Below are 20,554 nucleotides of genomic sequence, written 5' to 3' on the forward strand. Positions count from 1 at the left end.
GTACTGTCTTGAAAAGGTAGGACTTTAACAGGTGAGTTGGGTTTTCCAGAAAAGGACGCGGACGGTTGAGATACAGCGGACATATGTAAATACGGCATCGATCCATTAAAGCTAGCCGTTGGGTTTTTGGCGGGAGTGTTTTATTTGGAAAGAGTATAAAAATTAGGAGGTGGGGCTAAGCAGCTAGAAGTTAAAGATTGATCATGGATTGGGGCCTCAACAATATTACGTCTTTAAGAAAAACAGTAAGGAAACGGCTGTTTATATATATATATATACTGGTGATATGTACGTAATAGTTCCTTCCAGGATGTGACTGGGATGGACGTTACCCAATCATTCCCAGTTAGGTCAAAGAAAGACGATCATGAAGTTCATATAACATTCATTCACCGAGGACATAAGAAAAATATCTGTCATTTTCCATTGTCATCCAAAGCAAAGATGCCACTTTCGATACAAATTGCAAGGTCTATAAATACAAATAACTTTATGTACAGTCACTAAAACATAAAAAAATATGAAAACAAAAATGTAAATAGCATCATCGATCCTGCTGAACAGCGAAGTTACCAAGATCCATAAAGTCATTTCTTAGGCACTGGGCTTGCTTGCACTCTTGTACATGCTGTCGATAACATTCTGTGCAAAGAATTTTGAGTTGGTAACTTTCCACCAAATAAATTTGCCATTGACAAATAAAAGATTACGAGTGTTCTTTAAAGAATCGATGCATGGCCTAAACTAAACACGATGGTGAGAACCAACATCTATGACTATACACTATGACCATCAAGATAGTTAACCGTGTTGCTTATATTGCACAAGGAGGGAAAAAACATGGTGATTTATGACATTGCCAGTCCAAATTTCAGTCGATAAACTAAAATGAAGAAAGTCCATATTAGAAGGAATACAAACAAGTCTAATTGATTCCCCCAAAATATAAAAAAGGGATACCTGGTAGTATTTGAGAAGCTGGGGCCTCTTTTTCTTGTATGTTGGAGTGATGAGATCACGCTCCATGTCAAATGGCTCAGGATCGAGGTGAATAGCTTTTATAAATTCAAAGCCCTTCAACTGCCAAAAGTAGTATTGAGGAACACAAAAAATGTTCAGTTAGCTCTAGAAGATGAAAACTATCTCGTTCGATAGGTTAAAAGGAAAGAAACACTAAAAGCAAACTCAGCAGGAACCTTCTTTTCTTTCCCAATCTTGGTGAGCTCTCCGAGCATGTACTCTTTTGCCTTTGGATTTTCACAAAGGGATTTAAAGTCCCCACTCATACCATGCTCTTGGGCCCAATGTTCAAGTGCTTGCTGATTGGGGTTGGCAACAGCAACAAGGAATGATTCAAAGCTGTTCCCATAAACCCATATCTGAAATTAAAACACGGAATGATTGCATAAGCAAGCAATGGAAACCTGTAAATTCACAACTGAAGAAAATAGAAATCTCTCTCGCCAGTAATAGACTAAACCTTTCACATGATATATGAATATTTAGAAAAATTAGAATTAATTAGTGCCATATTTATGAAAGGGACTAGTCATCAAGAAATTAAGATATTTCCTAGTCAACAGGAAAAAAAAATCATTTTCAGTATAAAAGTTTCAATCAAATAGAAAGCTAAGACTGTAATGGTAGGATTGGGAAAGAAAATATCATATTCGTGGACATGCTCAGAAAATAAAAATCCCAAGCATCAGAAAGGCGTACCGAATCAATATCAGATACAAGACTATAAATGTTCTCCAAGTTTTCGACAGCAACATATTCTCCTTGCGAGAGTTTGAATATATTCTTCTTGCGATCAATAATTTTCATACTTCCATCAGGTTGCCATTCACCAATATCCCCTGATGAAAAGATCATCATGAAAATGGTAAGACTAAGAAAAAAATTATAAGCATCCAAAATCAACAAAGGAAGGATATAGGAAAACCTGTATGGAACCACCCATCCTTCAGGACCTCTTCAGTGAGGTCTTCACGTTTATAGTAACCTGCAAACAGGGTCTTCCCCCTAATACAAATTTCTCCACGTGGGGTGCTTGAAAGAGCATCATATCCCATCTCAGGAACAGATTCTAGGCAGACATCCACATTTGGTACAGGAGGGCCCACTGTGCCAAGCATTGGCAATTCATTTGGTAGCGAGACAAAAGTCCCAGCACAGGTTTCAGTCAGACCTGCATCCATTCAATTGCAAATATTTCAAGTCCTGGCATCAGTAAATTATAACCACAAATAATCTAACAGCAAAAGAAAAATGAAGAATTGGAAGACTAGTATAGCTTGCATCAAACAATATGGACAACGTACCATATCCTTGCAGAACGTGAGCACATGACACCACTCGCAGGAAAGCTTCTACATGATTAGAAAGAGGTGCTGCTCCAGATAAAATAAGCCGCACTTTTCCTCCCAACCCTTGCCTCACCTAAAATACAGAGCCAATGAGAGTTGAGTACGCATAATTTTATTACAAATACTATTATGAGGTTTGGATCTTGAGTTAATCAGGATAGAAGAATCATCACCTTATTAAAGACAATTTTGTCACAGATTGGAGATGCTTGGTGGTGTGCAAGCCCCTTCTTCATAGAACTGAATTTGCTGCAGTAAGTTGTAAAAACAAAAATTAAAAACTTCGGTAGTCCTGTGATCCCACCAAGACAGTTTGCCAAATGTACCAACAACGAGCATAAAGGGACAAATCTCTATCTCTTTCTCTGAGATTAAAAGATGACTATGAAATTCAAAAAGAAAACCACATCATGGATTGTTGTCCAAAAGAAGTACTGGAGTGTGGAATAGAACTTACTGTGAGTATGCTACATTAAACAATGTCTTTTTCAAAAAACCACCAGTTGAAACTTTCTGCTGCAAGCCTGAAAATGTGCACAGCAGTTATGATAGTGCTATTGTGGGAGACAGAATAAATATGCTTTTAATTTGTGATATAATGACACCAAAGAAGAAAACATTCAAAGAATTAACTCGGTCCATTCCTCAATTGAACAAGTTGAAGATATGTAACAATTCTGGGGCTGTATTTTATCTATTCATTTGAGCATGCAAATGAAACATTGTAGTGATAGCATTCCAAATAAACCCAATCTCAGTTCTTATGGTGCCTGGAGCACCATCCAAGCGCAGAGCAAATGTTAATTTAATCCACGCTCAGATGCCACTATAATTAAATTTTGCTACTATATGAAAGGTGGCAGAAATTTCAAGAATGGATGGTTAGAAGAGAAAATCTACCGGAATAAACTCTCTCTAAAACACGGGGCACAGCACAGAAAATAGTTGGTTTCAGCTCCCCAATGTCCTCAATCAATAATTTTACATCCTGTAAATTTGTGACAATAAACATTTCATCATATTGAATGCTTATTTAGTGAAGCTGATAGTCTTACCATCCCAATCACCACCAAAATTGGGGACACCCATTGCATACTTGGCAATGGCATCATTCTAATTTTAAAGGAAAAATGGAAAAAATAAATAAATAGCAAAAGGGTTTACCCCTCGCCAGAACCCTATAGAGGCACCATGTTGAATAAATAACTCCTCAATCACCCGGTCAAATATATGAGCAAGGGGAAGGTATGAAAGATAAACATCCTCTGAAGTCAACTGCAAATTGTAAAAGAGTCAAGTGTATCTATTGGGTAGAAAAAGGACCAAACAAATTAAGCTTTACACAGCATGCAACTAATGTCATATCTTCATCTATGACATCCCGAGAATATAAGAGAAAAGGAAAATTACCGATTCTTTCACACTTTCTAATAGCCTTTTCACTCCAGCTATAAGAGTAACAATGCTGTCATTTGAAATGAGCACTCCCTTGGGATCACCAGTTGTTCCACTAGTATACATTATTGTACAGATATCCTCTTTCTTCTTCACTGGGAGTTCATATTGTTTATTCTCCCCCTGCAAGGAACATATAGAAAGATCATTACTCATTGGTCTCATTTAAGTATAAATCAGAATCAATAGCTATGAACAAATATTAAAAGCTAAGAAGAAAAGGCATTGTATAGTGATTAATGAATGTCGATGCACATTAGATAAATAAATAGTCATGGTATCAGATTGATCTAAAACTCGATCCATGCTTTATTACTGGTGTTTTATGAAACAATCAGCGAGATACTAAAATTATTTCTTGCAAATTGCAAATCAAGGAGATGACACCCATCCATGAAAAGTACGAACAGATTTAAAGCTCAAGTCTGCTAGGTAACAGTTGAGATACGATACAGTACTGGTCATGAAGCATGCTTACTACCACAAAATTCCACATAAACATTTCGGATACAATACCATTCACAGAAAAACTTATCTTAAAATGCATTTTCTAGCTCAAATTTTACTACTATTAATACAATAAATAAATGGAACAAGGTTATTATGAAAGACAAGGTTACCAGTTTTAAAAACTCATCCCAAGAATATACTGCCAAGCCAGATCTTTCAATCTCTTCTTGCTCTTTGAGAGCAACCTTGCCAAAGCTCACAATTGCTGCATGAGGAAATATATCATATAATCATTTCTTAATAACATCGGTAAACAAAAAAAAATTGTGAAGAAGATTATAACTTACTTTTCAAGTACTGCGTAGAATTAGGAAATGTTTTCAACAGCTGAGAGGACAGGGGAAACCACAGATCCATAAGAACAATATCACCATGTAAGATTAAGATTCATAAAGAAACAGTACACCGACAAAAAGCATAACAATTTCAAGAAGACATTATGAGAAGCAGCGTCATCAATTGATGGAGTTTGGATGCAAGGCTGCAAAACACATACCTCACAAATTTTGTTCTCTTCTACAAAGGCAATTGAGACCTCTGAATGGCATATAATAAATTCCACTGCACTAGCACCTAGAACATGGTTTGAGAGAGGTAAGCACTAATTGGCCTTGATGTTGAAGGGGTGCATGAAATTGCAGGTTAGCCAATGATTGTTGCATGCCAAATACATCTATGCAGAAGAAGACCGTACCTAATGTGTCGTACAAAGGAACACAGTAGAGCCCATGAGCATTGCAGGCCTGCATCAGTTTTAGCAGGCATTAATCAGGAACTACAGGAAGAAGGCAAACCATGATAATACAGAAACAATAAATCAGAAAAAAAACCAGCAAGGGATGAGAAGCCCACCGGACTTATCAAACAAAACTTTTTATCCAAAAACCATTAAATAAACAAACAAATAGATTGATAATCAAGAGAACTTAAAAATAACTAGATCACGATTAGAAGGCTTTTAGTCTATTTTTGCATCAAGTATTGAAAACCAATGACTAGTTCCCTAACTCAGCAATTAAAAAAGAGTCTCTCGAACCACTTTTTTCATAATGAATATTTTTGAGAAGTAATCCAACATTATAACTAATCCAAATCCCATAGACAGGGAAAAAAAAAAAAAAAAACCGCCTATAAATTAAATGGTGCAGAAACATAGAACAAAAATCAAAATGGCATGTGATTGGTAGAGGGTGGAAACTGGAGAAGAGGATATCCTATAAAAACCACTATTTGACCAGGAAAACTACCATAAGCAAAGAATAAGTATACTCTAAACACAATGGCAAAACTCATTATTCCTTCTCCAAGCTTTGTCCTTTATGAATTAAACAGGTTGTGATGTGTTTTTTTTTTTCAGGGAATCAAACAGAAGAGAAGAAACTACCTCCATGCTCATAATCCACTCTGCACAATTAGCACCATAAATACCACATTTCGCACCCTACAAATAACCAACACAAATCTAAACATAAGTAGAAACCCAATTTTGATTACAGAGATGACAGCTTTTTTCCTTAAAAAAAAAAATCCAGTTCTAATGCTTCACCGGTTCAACACCGCAGCTTCGAATTGAATTTCCAACTTTGATCACCACGTCATAAACTTGTTTATAAGTTTGCCACACATATTTACCAGCCTGCAAAGACAACAAATTGAGAGTTAATAAAACGAAAAAACAAATCCACAAAAAGACATGGCAAGAAACAACAAGACTATAACTACCTTGCCATTCACAATCTCACGACGACCAAGCATTGGATTATTTGGATATTTCTCTACGCTCATCCTGCAAAAACCACCACAAAATATTAATCACATAATTAACTAATAACAAAGGGTTAAATATCAACCAAAAGAAGGAAAAGAAAAAAGAATCCACTTTCTGCAACGAATCACTGAATATACTCTGGACAAATCACAAACAAGCTTTAAGAAATAATCCCTTTTTACTAAATACCAAAAAGTAAAACAGCTAGAGTTGGAAATTTTCAATCCTTTTTCTACAGAATTTTCTCAGGAAGCAAACAGAAAGATTTTCTCACCGAAAAACATCCCAGCAACTTTCAAGTCCAGGAACCGGAGGAGGAAACCCATCTTTAGCAAAAAGACTACGATACACAGGACCAATCGATGGCTTTCCATCCTTAGCTTCCTTTGCTTTCTCTACTTCAATCAAGTACTTCCTCGGCGCCATTCGGTCGATCACCGTCTCTTCTCTCTATACGTAAGTATTTTCTGCGTGTTCGTAGAAGTACGAGTGAAAAGAAGGAATGTTGATGTGGATTTTGAGAAAGATATTAAACTGAGATTTCGTACGGTGGGTGGGTGGCTATTGGTGACCAATGAAGCAAAAGGAACAAGAATTTAAAGGAAATAATTAAGCGATTAAATAATTTTGTTGCTTTTCTTTCTTTTTCGAAATAATTTAGAAGATAAAAAAACGACAGAGAGAAGCGACGAGGACTGGGTCTGTAGTTGCTGAATATTGTTATACACTGGGGAGAGAGTTCAGACTTAGTCCATTCTCAGCTTAGCTAAGTTTTTTGGGAGACTTTTATTCGGTAATTTATTTGATATTATTATCTCCTTTTTTATTTTACAAAAAAAAAAAGTCTCAATCACAAAACTTTTTCTTCTTAAATTTTATTTTTCGACAAATTTGTAAGCTTGACTTTTCAAAATGATTAATTGCTTTTAAACATATACAAAATCATTTATTTTGGTAAAAAAACATAGCTGATTAACATAAATCCATGACCCGAAATATGATACCAGAATAGTTTTATAAAAAAAAATAAAAAAAATATTAATTTTTAACAAATATAATAATAATGAATGAAATAAAAAAATATTAATTGAAACCAACTTAATCCAACTTTCAAGACTTGTGATATAAATCATGAGGATGAATTATAGTATAAAAGGTAAATTCAAAAAAATAACAACATAAAATTTTCAATTAATTAAAATAATTAGGGATAAATTTGAAAAAAAATAGATAATAAAAACAAAAAATATAGATTTAAAAATAATAAAAATCACTGTTGACACAATTAGAAAAAAAATCAAATAATAAGGATGATAATTAAAAAATAATTTTAATTACAAAAAAATAAAAATAACAGTTAAAAGAATGAATACCAAGTTTGATATAAAAATTAAAAATTGATAAAAAAAAAAAAATAAGTCAATAAAAGATTTAAAATTATATATATTGCAATTAAAAAAATTAATATAAAAATTAAATATTACAAAAAATTAAAAAATAAAATTAACTCAATAAATAATTCAACAACAAATATATTACAAACTTAATTCGACTTATACACCATGCTAAACCCCCAAAGATTCGTTAACATCTTATGCTGGTTGAAGCACTGCCGAGGTTGAAAAATGATCCTTTAATTACTATTTTTATCTGATAACAGAATTAAAGTGCAATTTTGGTTTAATACCATATTTTTTTTATTAAAAAAAAACTAAGAGTTGTCATGAAAATACTATAAGCATAGAATCATTGCATTGTGTATTGAAATAGCATAATAATTTATTTACCCTCCAAAAAAAAAAACTCATATGAACTCACTTTTAAGGTAAAAAGATTTTTTTTACAAAATAAATTTATCTTTCCGATGAAGTGACAAAGAATCTCTAACAGACTTTTTTTTTTATCCATTCCTGAGTATGGTATTAATATTTTATTTTTTATGGTTAATTATTGTTAGGTTTTTTTTTTCTACTATCAGTGTATTTTTATTAATCAAGTTGTTAAATTAATTAGGCTCTTTGAAACCAATCAAGTCAATAACTTAAGTCTTATATTTTTTTTATTTTTAAAAAAACTAGCATCATTTGAGCATTTTTTTATGTTAAAAAATAACCTAGCTTGCAAGGTAGCATGGATAATCTATCTAGTCAATTTTTATTTATTGAAACTGGGGTACTATGAAGCAAGTTTTGTTATACATTTCTAGTAGTTTGCTACCTTTAATTTTTAAAATTGCCATTGTCCCTGCAATTTCTCATTTTCTTGTGCGTGAGGCATACAATGCTTGCAAATTTCCTATTTTCCATGTCCATTTAATAAAAATGCTTACAATTTGCTAGAGTCTTGCTCGGAAAAATACAAGGTACAAACCTTGTTTAATGGGAAGTTATACATAAAATCTTGCTTTTACAGTCCAGCTCTATTTTTTATTTAGCTAGTAGTTTAGTGTATTTGAGTATTATAATAGTGCAAGATATCTCTAAAAAATATATATTTTACTTGAAAATATATTAAAATAAATTTATTTAATTTGTAATATCAATATATGAAAATTATCAAAAACAATACTAAAAAAATATCAATTTAATACCTGCACAGGTTGAAACATAAAAACAAATAAAAACTTATGTTTTGCTAGCTGGCCATCAATGGATTCATGCAGTTCACATTCTCTGGTTGCCTGGCTTGTGTCCAGAGTCATTGTTTCATGCCAAACCGATGATTGCAAGTAACCTAGAATAGGGGCACTCCTTTGCAGGACAGCAAGGGCAATGCTGAATTGCTGGTACAGTTTTTGGCAGAGATTACACTATATATATATATATATATATATATATCAGCAATTCAGAATGACAGATACCAGGGAGCCTTTATTCCACCACATGTGGAGCTCAAGTTATGATGTTCTTGCTGGTTTGTTTTTCTTTTAATCTTTAGTTTTACCAATAAATATTCAGATTATATACTATAAACTATAAACATAAGAGAGTAATATACAAATCTATAGATAAGTTAGATTAGAGATATGTATAAAGTATTTATTTGCGGAATTTCAAACCAAAACGAAGTAGGGGGGGGGGGGAACGTTAATGTCCAGACTGTACCCTATCTTAGAGCTAAATCCACTCCAACACTTTGAAAAGACGCGTAAGAACTAGAAAACTTTCTCAAGCTTTCTTAATTATTACAAGGACAAAACTTCATAGCTAAGAGAAAACAAGGAATTTTCCACCGTTTGGAATGTAATGTAAATTATGTTTTATAAAAATTAAATTTTTTTAATTAAAAATTAATTTTTTTTTATATGTTTTGAATTGTTTTGATGCATTGATTTTAAAAATAATTTTTTAAAAATAAAAAAATATTATTTTAATATATTTCAACATAAAAAAATACTTTAAAAATAACATTAAATTGATTTTTTGTTTAAAAGCACAAGAACTCGCTCTTACAGGAGACTAGGTATACAAACAGTTGCATGATTAATTTGAATTAATCAAATTTAATTCCTAATTATTAAATAAATTTTCTAGTTTTAAAAAAATTAAAGATAAAATTTAATTTTAAAGAATAAAATTGTAAGATTAGATTAGACAAGACATTAATTCTTAAAGGTAAATAATCACGGGCTGATAAAACTAATTTTTCTTTATTATGCATGCATGTTATTTTTTGAAGTCAGATATATATAATGATGATAAATATATAATAAAGATGAATATTAATTAATTTTTAATGAATAAAGATGTTGTATAATGTAATTAATATATATTATTATTGAATGATACTAAAAATTAACACAAGTAATTATCATTTCATTAATAATAGTGATTTTCTTTTCAAGTAATAATAAGGAATTCCAAGATCAAGTCACACGCATGGAAAGGAACAAATGTGCATATCACGACTGCTATATAATAATGAAACCAAATCAATAATCTTGTAATGTCAGATATATATAAATTAACAAGATCGGATCTTAGCTTTCCATTAATATTATTATCCACTCCCTGGAAAACTAAAGAGTTGTGCGTAGGAAACAGTATTACCTGTCTGTTAGGTCAGCAAGTTTTTATTTTTATTTTTTATTTTTTAGATCTAATCTACACCAGCTCATTTCCTTCACATCATGCACATTCGAGAATCCATGCTTGTAACGATCCCTGACAAAAGTCAATTGCTCGTGGGATTGACGAAAGGGGCAGGGATGACTTATATTTCTTGCAGCAATCTCTAAGCGAATAGGAGGCACATCACATGGATAGAAGACTTGAAGGGAATATTTGAATTAAAAAAAAAACTTCTTTTGCGTTAACACAACTTGAACGTCTTGGAGAATTAAGGACAAGAAAGGATCGATGGAGTTGACTTAATTAGATGTTTAATCCACTACCATGGAGTTTTCCAATCAGAAAAGATCCTGCTGTATGATCGTGTTAGCTGTACTGCGACTTCTCCATTTTTGTTTTTTTTTTTTTTTGTTAATTTTGATGATATTCTTAATTAAGCCTTCCAATGTAAGTCTAGATCCATTTATTGTAGGTTTTGAGCAGGCTATTCATGCATGGAAAATTAAAACCCGAGATGATACGAGGAACAAGTTTGATTACGAGTTACAGGATGAACCCATATCTCAAGGCTTGTGAATTTACGTCCAAGATCTTAAACTCAATCAAATAGAACTGAAAGTAAACAAGGAGAAGAAAAGTCAAGCTCCTGGGAGCTCCATTGATGTTTTGACCGCCATTCGGATTGAGAATCGGTGTTTGTAGGGATCCCTGACTGAGTCTAAATCTCTCTGAAGGGCTGTTTGAATTCAAAGAAAATACTTTTCAACAGCTGATCGATCTTTCGTTCATCAATGGAAATGATAGAGACAAGCAACTAATTAAACTTCAATCAGGGGATTATCGATCAAGGAGTTCCTTTCCCTGTTGCCTGTTCAACCATTAGTGATGGATGATTTCTGACTTCTTACCATCCACCCTCCAGCATGCCATCTGAAATGTCCAGGTTTTAATACCCTTTTCTCTTCTTATTTTCTTTATTCTATTCCGGATTGCGGCATAAACACAGGTCGGCAAATATTTTTTATTTTCTTATAATTATTTTTTTTTATATTTTTAAATTGTTTTAATGTGTATATTAAAAATGAATCTTAAATAAATAAAAAATGTATATATTATTTTAATATATTTCTAAAATAAAATATTTTAAAAAAATATTATTAAATCCAGACCTCCATCACCCATGGATTCGTCGTGTCCGGAGCCATCCATTTTGTCTACTTTTATAAATGACTGGTACTCAAATATTAAATGATGAATACTCAACCATCATAGTTGGGCCTGTAAAACAACATTAAAGCATGCTTTTACTACAACATGGCCCACGCGTCATCTTCTTTTCTCAACCAGCCACGGGACCGCTTGTCACCTTCTTTTCTCAATTAACAGTGTAACCGCCAGGGTTTGGGATTGTGGTGTCAAAAACAGCTAAAATATTTTTTTTTATTTAAAAATATATTAAAATAAAATTTTTTATTTTTTTAAAATTTATTTTTAACATTAGTGTATTAAAATGGTCTTTTGAAAACGCATGGTATTTCCAAACACAACATAAAAACTTGTTTAAATAACAAAAAGCATCATTTAAATAACAGAGAATATTTTTTAAAAAAAGTTTAAATAACTAAAAATACGTAAAAAAAATTAAGCATGCCAGACCAAAATAACAAAAAACAAACTAATTTTTTGTAAGTTAAATAATAAAAATATTTTTTAAAAAAAAAACAAGTTCTAAAGAAAAAGGGCCTTTAAATAAAAAAGAAGAAAATCTTTAAAAAAAAAAAAAGTCTTAGAACTTAAAAAGACATTAAATAAAATTGATAACAAACAAGTCACACTCTGGCCAAAGCCCAACATGCTTGAGCCTAATAAAAAAAAAGCCTATGCAAGTGAGTCATTTAGGCTCTTGCGCTTGAGTTTTTTTTTAGTAAACTAGACAAATCATCTAGTATTTTTTTTTTAATAAAAAACTGCAGATGACTCCTATATACAACCTGGATTTTGTTGACCCGGGAATTGTTGAAAAATCAAGGAAAGAGTGTTTCACACCCAAAAATTTATTTCTCAGTTATTTTTTACCCAAAAACTCATTAAGAAAAACCAAATACTTATGTGAAACCCTTTTACGCCTTTAAATAACTAAAAAGTGGGTCTAAAAACAAAATATCAACTTAAAGCTTCTTGATGTTAGATCTACTTTCTCAAATAATTTTAAGGTGAAAGAACATCTTAATGAAAGTTATATTGTTTAATAGAACTCGTCACTACTAATATCGATTATCTTGGTGGTCAAAATCGATATCAACTAAGAACTTTTTTCTTTATAACTTGAATCCAAAGACTCACTTTCTTCTCTCTCAATATCATTTTTTTATTATTATTATTATTTGGTCTCCTAACTTTCAACTTGCCCTTCATCAACAAATTGGAGGCTAGTAACCTTTAATTTGGGAATAAAAAGGTGAAATCATCAAAAATAAAAGTTTTATAACCAAGATTCTAAAAATAACAGTGTGAATCCAAGCTGAAATATAAGAGGGGCTAAAACGCATTTAGCTCAACAAAACCCCTTCACAGCTAAGTGTTTTTAATTTTATATGTTGTCTGTGTTTAATTATTGTTGTTGTTTTAGTTACCCTCGGCGACAAAATTCAGGGAAAAACCAAAATAGTAAATATTATCGTATTGACACAACTAGTTAATTGGCTTCGAAGTACCAAAGCAACTTTCAACTGAAAAAAATTTGGAACCACATAAAATTAAAATAAAATTAGCTAAAACAATTTGCAAGTAATTGCGCAGTAATTATTACCAGTCGCATGACCAATTACCATCTGATTTTTTTCAGGTGAAAACCGGCCCAGGAAGTTTTACCAGTTCTTTTATATATATATATATGGTAAAGTCTTTCCAATTAAACAATACAGCTTAATTCTAGTTTAATAATATCAGAAGGCAAGCAAAAAAAATCTAGAACAAAGACAAAATCACAAGAATCTAACTCTATCTTCTCGTCAAGAGTTTGACTTGAAATTGTTGTATCCTATAAACACGTAATTTTTCTTGAAAAAGACCCAAATCTTTGTTCTGATTAGATTATCCTTGCAAGTTGCAACCTTACTTGACCCGCAAGGTTATCAAACCATTATAAAGAAACTAGAAGGTCCTCGACCAATGTACAGTTATAATCCCTTAACTCTTTCTTCTTATCAATTTCATTCCTAGAAATTATTTTGACCCGATTTTAAACCCAATAATTTATTTTAATTACCGTGCAGTGATGTATTCGCGATGTTAAAGAATGTTCTAGCATTAATTGATACCTATTTTTACAAAATATAATTTAGTTTCATCAATTAAAAAATCAAAACAAATGGGACCAAGTTTATCAAAGAAAACTTTTTATTGTCTTACTATTCACGGGCGTAGAGAACTACAATCTAGTCCCTGAAGTTTTTTTATTTTTTATTATGGACCTGTGTTTTGAGAGTTTCGCATTCCAGTCCTAAACTTATTTTGTTTTACACTTTAACACCTAGAATTTGAGAAGAGAATCATAAAAAAAAAAAAAAAGCGAGAATAGATAAAGTGACTAGTCAACTACTTTTTTATAATTAAAATAGTTAATTTTGATGTAAACGAGTTTGTGTCAGAGAAAGAGGTTTGATAAATGTTTTGTATTTCTCTAATAATGTTGTAATAAGTAAATCATGACTTGTGAAGTGGTTTTTTACTTGATCTAATTGTAATTTTTTAGAGTGATTATAGGCTTTTAAAAGCTTTTAAATGGGTTTATTGAGATTTTTAAGATGTTTTTAGGGTATTTTCAAGTAAAAACAAATTGAAGATTAAGATTTTGAGGTTCAAAAACTTAGACGCTTAGTGGATAGAAAATCAACCAAAAGATAATGGGCTATCTACTACGTATAAAAAAAATAAAGAGAAGCGTGTAAGACCTGACCTTCCAAACTTGTGCATGTTTAAACTTCTTTCTTAAGCCATAAATACATGAATAATTTTCTCGAATATCCTTACTTTAAAAAAAATAAAAATTGACAAGGAATCTCTTTAAATTAATTTATTAAAATAATATTAAAATAATTATTCAATTATGTTATTTTTTAAAGAAAATTAAAACTTTCTATGATGATATTTTTAATTGTTCAAAGAATAATTTGCTCGTGAATATTGTTTAATCATGTATTAGGCTATTAGCTTAATATGTATAATTTTTAAAATAATCTGCTTTTTAATATTGAATATGAATAAAATATGTATTTATTTATTACAAAATTTCATATAATTCTCTCAAATTTATTATTCTTGCTGTGTAAGGATATTGATTCATAATTTCAAACTATTATATTTTATTAAAAAAATGATATGAATCAAAAGAACGTTTTAACAAAAAAAAAAAACATTTTTTCTTCCTAATTTACTAGCTTGGTCTGCCATCGCGTGCAGCAAGTACATCAAGACATTTAATTTTAAAGACAACGTGGCAGATTTCTCCTTTTCTTTCTCCGACTCTTCTTTTTTCTGGGGGGCAAATCTCATTTATTTTGAATTATTAATGGTTGCAACTTGTATTTCGCAATATAGAGCTGTCATTTTCCATTGCATGACAATTAAATAAAATATAGTTATTGCGCCAAACTTGTTGGGCTGCATTAAATCAACATTTATAACATGAAATCAGATGGAAAAGGACAACATCAAGAATATTAATATTTGATACATTCATAAATACTGTGACTAACTCAATTAGTCAAATCTAAAATTTGATTTTCAATAATCATGAATTCAAGTATTTTCAAGTATATTAAAAATTTATATGATCATTAATTTTAGGACTCATTAAATTAATCGAAGTACACACAAATTAACCCGAACATCCATCTTAATAATAAAAAAAAATATTTGATACATACATGAGATGAGACGAGACGTTATAGGCAACAAAAACAATATTTTGTTTGACATACTGGAATCATATATGAACCCAAGTTATAAACGTCGAGCGACATGTTACGAGGTGCTCTTGTTGATCATTGCATCAACCATATACTCCGTAGGATGTCACATTAAATTACAACTAGTTTGTGTCTTGTTTGTTTTTGTATTTTAAAAGTATTTTTAAAAAAAAATTTATTTTTTTTGTTTTAAATTAATATTTTTTGGTATTTTTAAATCATTTTGATGTGTTGATATTTAAAATAAAATTTTAAAAATAAAAAAATATTATTTTTATATATTTTTAAATAAAAAATACTTTAAAAAACAACCACAATAAAAAACACACGTAATTGGGCCAAAGCTTCCGTTCACTTCGTTAACTGTCCATGTTACTAAATCACTGTTTTAACATTTTTAATGAACCAAATAGCCCAGTACCAAATATACATTAGCAAGCAGAACCAAATAGCCCAGTACAAGTTGAAACCGGTGAAAGATTGCACTGCATCAACAACATGCTGGAGAGCAGCAACAGGAAAGTAAGAATCAGCAGCAGCAACAGCAACTTCATCCATTGCAGGTGCCTGAGCAGCAACAGCCTCAACAGTCGTGTCTGTGATAACATCAGCAACATCATTTATGAACTCAGTTTTTTCTGACACTGCACCAATCGTTGTTGACATATGTCGACAAAAAGACACCCCGCTATCTGAACATCTTCTACTGTGAAAGAAACCAAACACAGCTGAATCGTTATTATTGTTAAACCTGTTGCTGCTGCTTCCAAATGACTTCTGCTGAAACAAATTACCCGTTCCTTCCAAAGGAGGACCCTCGTCAATGGAATTATGTTTGCGATCATCATTGAGAACGTAACTAAACGATGCATTATATCCTCGTCTAACAATGCTTGCTCTTGTCGACAGACTAAACAGACAAGCAATTGATACAAAGAACAGAATTCCTCCATCAGAAATCAGTAAACAACAAAATTATAATACAAATTATAATCACCAACATATTATACACTCATCATAATTATTTTTTTTTAATTTTTTTTGGAGCAATCAAAAAGAAAATTAAATAACACAATTATCATAAAAAATAGTGTTATCTTAGCAATTAAATCATGACTCCACAACATTTCGATTCCAATTAAGAAAAAGGGGGTCTTGGAGCTCTTAAAAGCTTAGAAGATAAGAAGTTTCAGCCAAGTAAGGCCCCAGATTAGATACCAAATCAAAGATAGGGAATTTGAAAGGGTATATGCCATCTAAATTAACAGAGAGTAATTTTCCTTTACTATCTGTTAAAACAATCAAAGATGGAAAAATTAACTAGAAATATTGGATTTATGAAGAGAGATTACCGTTTTCACTGCTTGCGAGAAAGGATTTCACTTCATGGAGACAGTTCCATAATTTTGTAGTTATTCGCGTTGGGCTATATGGTCTGTGACTGGACCTAGATGGGCTCCGAGTGTTAAAGCTGGGCCAAACTCTAGTACGAAGCTCGTCCATTTCTGGTTTTGCTCCTCTGATTCATAATTGCTGCGGCCTCAAGGCACTATCTCTCTATTTTTCTTTTTGTTTGAATACTTGGATAGACGCTTAATGCCATCACAACATACCTTGGGTGGCTCAGCCATGGTTTTCATTAGGTAAGAAATACACGGGTTCAATTGGTACTTCACCTCGCCGCAAGAACATGGTGCTCTACTTGTCTCCGGCTGGCACAAAAACCAGCAAGAGAGTGGCTAAAACCATGGTTAAGCAACTCACGATGCCCAAAATTTGTAACATTGAAAGCAATGTGCTTTAATTGTTAATTTATGTTGTGAAAGGATGATAGTCAAGGCACCGGGGCCAGAAGCTTGGTTTTCCATGTATTTTGCTGAACATTGCCGACACATAATTCTTATGGCCAAAATTGAAAGTTGAATTAAATAATATACATAATTTAGCATTATAATTAAATCCATAATCAATTAAACATGGATGTGTAGGATCGTCTTAGAGATCATCACATACAAAACTACTAATTAATAGAGTGTGATGATATATCCTCTACCTTTTGTCTTTGTTATTTCATATAAAACTTACTAAAATCAAATGAAGTACATCCATGGTTGGCCACCACTAGTGAATACATATACACACACATCAAGCAATACACATGTACGATTGACAATCAAAACCTAGCAAAAAATACCCTGTATAATATAACCAGTCATCATCTATGGCAATGGTGTTGATAACGAGGATGATGAAGAGGACAAGGGAGAGGAAGGTGTCATTAAAGATGACCCATCTGGCGAATTCCGACACAATGGACATGTTGCATTCATTTTAAGCCATTCATCTATGCAATTAGCGTGGAAGTAATGGCTGCAGTCAGGGATAGTCCTCAGTGTATCCTTGGGCTGATATTCAGATAAGCATATAGGGCAAGTGTTGTCGTTAGGCTTAGGCAGTCTTCCACTGTCGCCAAGTTGGGTTTTGGGGTAAGATTCTATTGTTGGTGCATCAAGACCAGTAATTACTACGCTTGGTTGTGGAGCAATTGCGGTGGAGAGTGCGGTGGTGGGTTGATTGCCACCGCTATATTCCTTGAGTCGGCCAAAGAGGTAAGAACCAATCCCAACGATGCATAGCAGCCCTGGTATTCCAGCACCCAGTACGATGCCATATTTTGCACTTCTTGGGAGAGGACCTAGCAAAGCCAAATCGTGAATGAAGGCCATTTAATGCTAAAAGAAAAACAGGGGCAACGGATGTTCAAGTGATATTCTTTCTCAACAAGAAAAAAAAAAATAAAATCAAAGCAACTCCAAGACAAAGGGGAATCACACTTTCTAAGTTGTTCCTCATTTCTCTAAATCTCCTTCCATTGACATTGATGCAGTTTTAGCACCAGCGTCAAACAATTTTTCTTGTGACTCATTCTTTCCAGATTGGAAATCTATCATCCCTAATCAATTTTAGCCTGAAATCAATCCATGGCTTCTACACGATTTGGTCAAACACCACATCTCCATTGTTTTTTCATTTAAGTTTTGGTGAAAAAATCCTACACATTCACAATAATGTGAAACAACATAACAACCAAAGATAATGACAGTACCTGACACTAGAATTTTTTTTTTTTTTTAAAAAAGACTTTTGGGAAATTCACCATACTTGCCCTATACTTAATTAATTGCTCGTACACCTAATATACTCATGGTATTATATATAATTTATAAGATTTAAATAAATTTTTTAATTAGAAGAAACTTCTACAGACAAATACTGACTGTCGCATTTCAGGGTAACGTGTCCATCATGGACAACTTAGATGGGATAGCTGCAATCGACTATTGGATCAACCGTTAAAATTGCTCAAAAAACATACCGTCGCTACGTCGACCTTTGCATTCAATGGCCAGACCAGTATCCCCCTTGAATCCACAAGTCCCGCCGTCGTCTTCACACCGTCGACAATAGGATCCTTTCCATTTTAATTTCGTTTCACTCTCTGACCAGCGAACCGGAAGGAACACTCTTTTCTTCAGTTCTTTACAAGATGGTGGTGGCATGTAAGGTAACGACTCATAATTAGTTGTTAGCATGGCCACAACAGTAAAGTTCTCGTTGCTAAGGCAATCAATACGCCTTAGCCCAGATACAGTGGTGGTAGAATTTGATGAGCAGTTTAGGAAGGTGAAGGAATTATTATAGTGTTCAGGAATGAAAGGAGATCCTGAAAGGTCAAATGAAGAGTTCATGAATTTCTTCGGAAGGCAGTTTTGTGGGTCCGTTACAGTTACTGTTTGGCTTCGGTAGTTGATGTTTTGGACAGTGAAGTTGCCTGTGTTTGGGAGGTTGAGGATAATCTGGTTCTGGAGATCGTTGCATGAGAGATTGAAGCCTGGATAGCTGCATCTATTGTTATCAAATCCGAAAGGGAATCGAACCTTTAGTTTGTTTCTAAGGCATGGATTATGGCAAGTAATTTTATTGCTGTTTGCTTTTTGAAGGAAGATCAGTACAGAGAGCATTAAGAGGGAGAGAGTTGAAGGAGCCATTTTTTGGGAACTAAAAATACAAAGCTTTTATGGGCAGGGTTTTATTATTGATTTATTTCTGGTTGACGGGCTTGCACTGGCGGGGATTCCGTACAGTCAAGGAGATTGTCAGAACTTCTGAAATCAGCATGCTATTTCCAAGATTATACTTTCTCTATATTTTGAATTCAATCATAATCCGATCCTTCGTTTTTTGAAATTATACATCTTAGTCCCTTGACTGCTGACGATTTATATGTCTGATTATAACATTTTTTAGTTTATTCTCCATACCCGAAATGTACCATTTTCTAGTTTAAATTCTCAGAAAAAATAAAGTGTTTTTATAAGACAGTGGGCCATAAGAGTTAAGGGACTAAATTATAGGTTTTTAAATATAAAGGACTCATTTATAAATGCATTCAAAACCAGGTGCTAGAGAATAATTTACTCTATTTCGAACGAGGAAATGTTGTTGACAATTTCTGGATGGAGTACTGTTTTTCTTATATTTGATTATCGAGTCTTGACATGGAAATTCCTTGATTACTTTTCTTCAGCTGAAATACCCTGCAGGATTCATACGTATCACTTGATAACATAAAAACGAGGGAGTCGGAGTCTCAATGGTCCAGTCACCCTTTGAATTTTTGGTGAGAGAAATTAATGCAACCATTTGTTTGATTATTTGTTAAAGAGTGCTCGAAGAGATCAACTGGTTTTACGCGCATGGCGGCCAGTGGGTTTAAGAAATAATTTACAGAACACGGTTGATGTTAAGAGATTAATTATAAAATCTGAAACAGAAAAATTCTAACAGCACACTTGTTACCCGTCCTTAATTATTATTGTGTGCCAAAAAATTCTACTATAACGCGATTTATATGCCTAGTTTTTTTTTTTTTTTTTAGTTTAATATAGGTGTCTGGGCTAACTTGCGCACACCTCGACTAATCCCTCAAGCCCTGAAGTTAACGATAATGTAAACCTCCAGTGGTTATCATATGAGCAACCTAGAGCTCGAACCTGAATTTTTTTTTTTTTTTTAAGATATAAAACACAGTATTCTCAGTGAATTTGTATGTGAACTGCTATTATATAAAATGATTCGTGTTTATCGTGCTGTAATTAATTGTCTTTGCTTGTTGATTATATGAACAGATTGATCCACATTAAAGGGTTTAAAAATCCGATAAATCTGAGAGCAATCGGTTTAAAATGATACCAGAATCGTATTCAAGCATATCATTGGGGGGGTGTTGTTTGAGCACAGCTTAGTGAATAATTTTTTCTTTAATTTTTACTTTCTCTCTCACGAAAGGGTTAGCTTTGCTTGTAAAACACTGATAAGACTAGTTCAAACGTTGTTAAATCACTTCAAAGC

The 20,554-nt window shown here is 32.6% G+C and overlaps 2 protein-coding genes across 2 annotated transcripts; both read right to left on the reverse strand.

Moving 5' to 3' along the window:
• Positions 1-401: 401 nt before the first annotated feature.
• Positions 402-6,845, reverse strand: LOC118034070 (long chain acyl-CoA synthetase 4). Its single transcript, XM_035039249.2, has 19 exons — positions 6,377-6,845; positions 6,057-6,120; positions 5,881-5,970; positions 5,719-5,775; positions 5,029-5,077; positions 4,831-4,907; positions 4,622-4,661; positions 4,445-4,539; positions 3,780-3,947; positions 3,534-3,644; positions 3,270-3,357; positions 2,827-2,893; positions 2,543-2,618; positions 2,325-2,442; positions 1,946-2,191; positions 1,720-1,859; positions 1,197-1,379; positions 961-1,080; positions 402-642 (listed from the first exon to the last, which is right to left on the reverse strand). Exons 1-19 carry the CDS (start codon positions 6,526-6,528, stop codon positions 595-597), a joined length of 1,989 nt encoding a protein of 662 aa, XP_034895140.1. The 5' UTR covers positions 6,529-6,845; the 3' UTR covers positions 402-594.
• Positions 6,846-17,066: 10,221 nt separating this feature from the next.
• Positions 17,067-19,292, reverse strand: LOC118034088 (RING-H2 finger protein ATL20). The gene is made up of 2 exons (XM_035039280.2): positions 18,519-19,292; positions 17,067-17,837 (listed from the first exon to the last, which is right to left on the reverse strand). The coding sequence occupies exons 1-2, from the start codon at positions 19,189-19,191 to the stop codon at positions 17,362-17,364; spliced, it is 1,149 nt and encodes a 382-aa protein (XP_034895171.1). The 5' UTR covers positions 19,192-19,292; the 3' UTR covers positions 17,067-17,361.
• Positions 19,293-20,554: the final 1,262 nt, after the last annotated feature.

This window comes from Populus alba, chromosome 3, assembly GCF_005239225.2.
Source record: "Populus alba chromosome 3, ASM523922v2, whole genome shotgun sequence".
NCBI lineage: Eukaryota > Viridiplantae > Streptophyta > Magnoliopsida > Malpighiales > Salicaceae > Populus > Populus alba.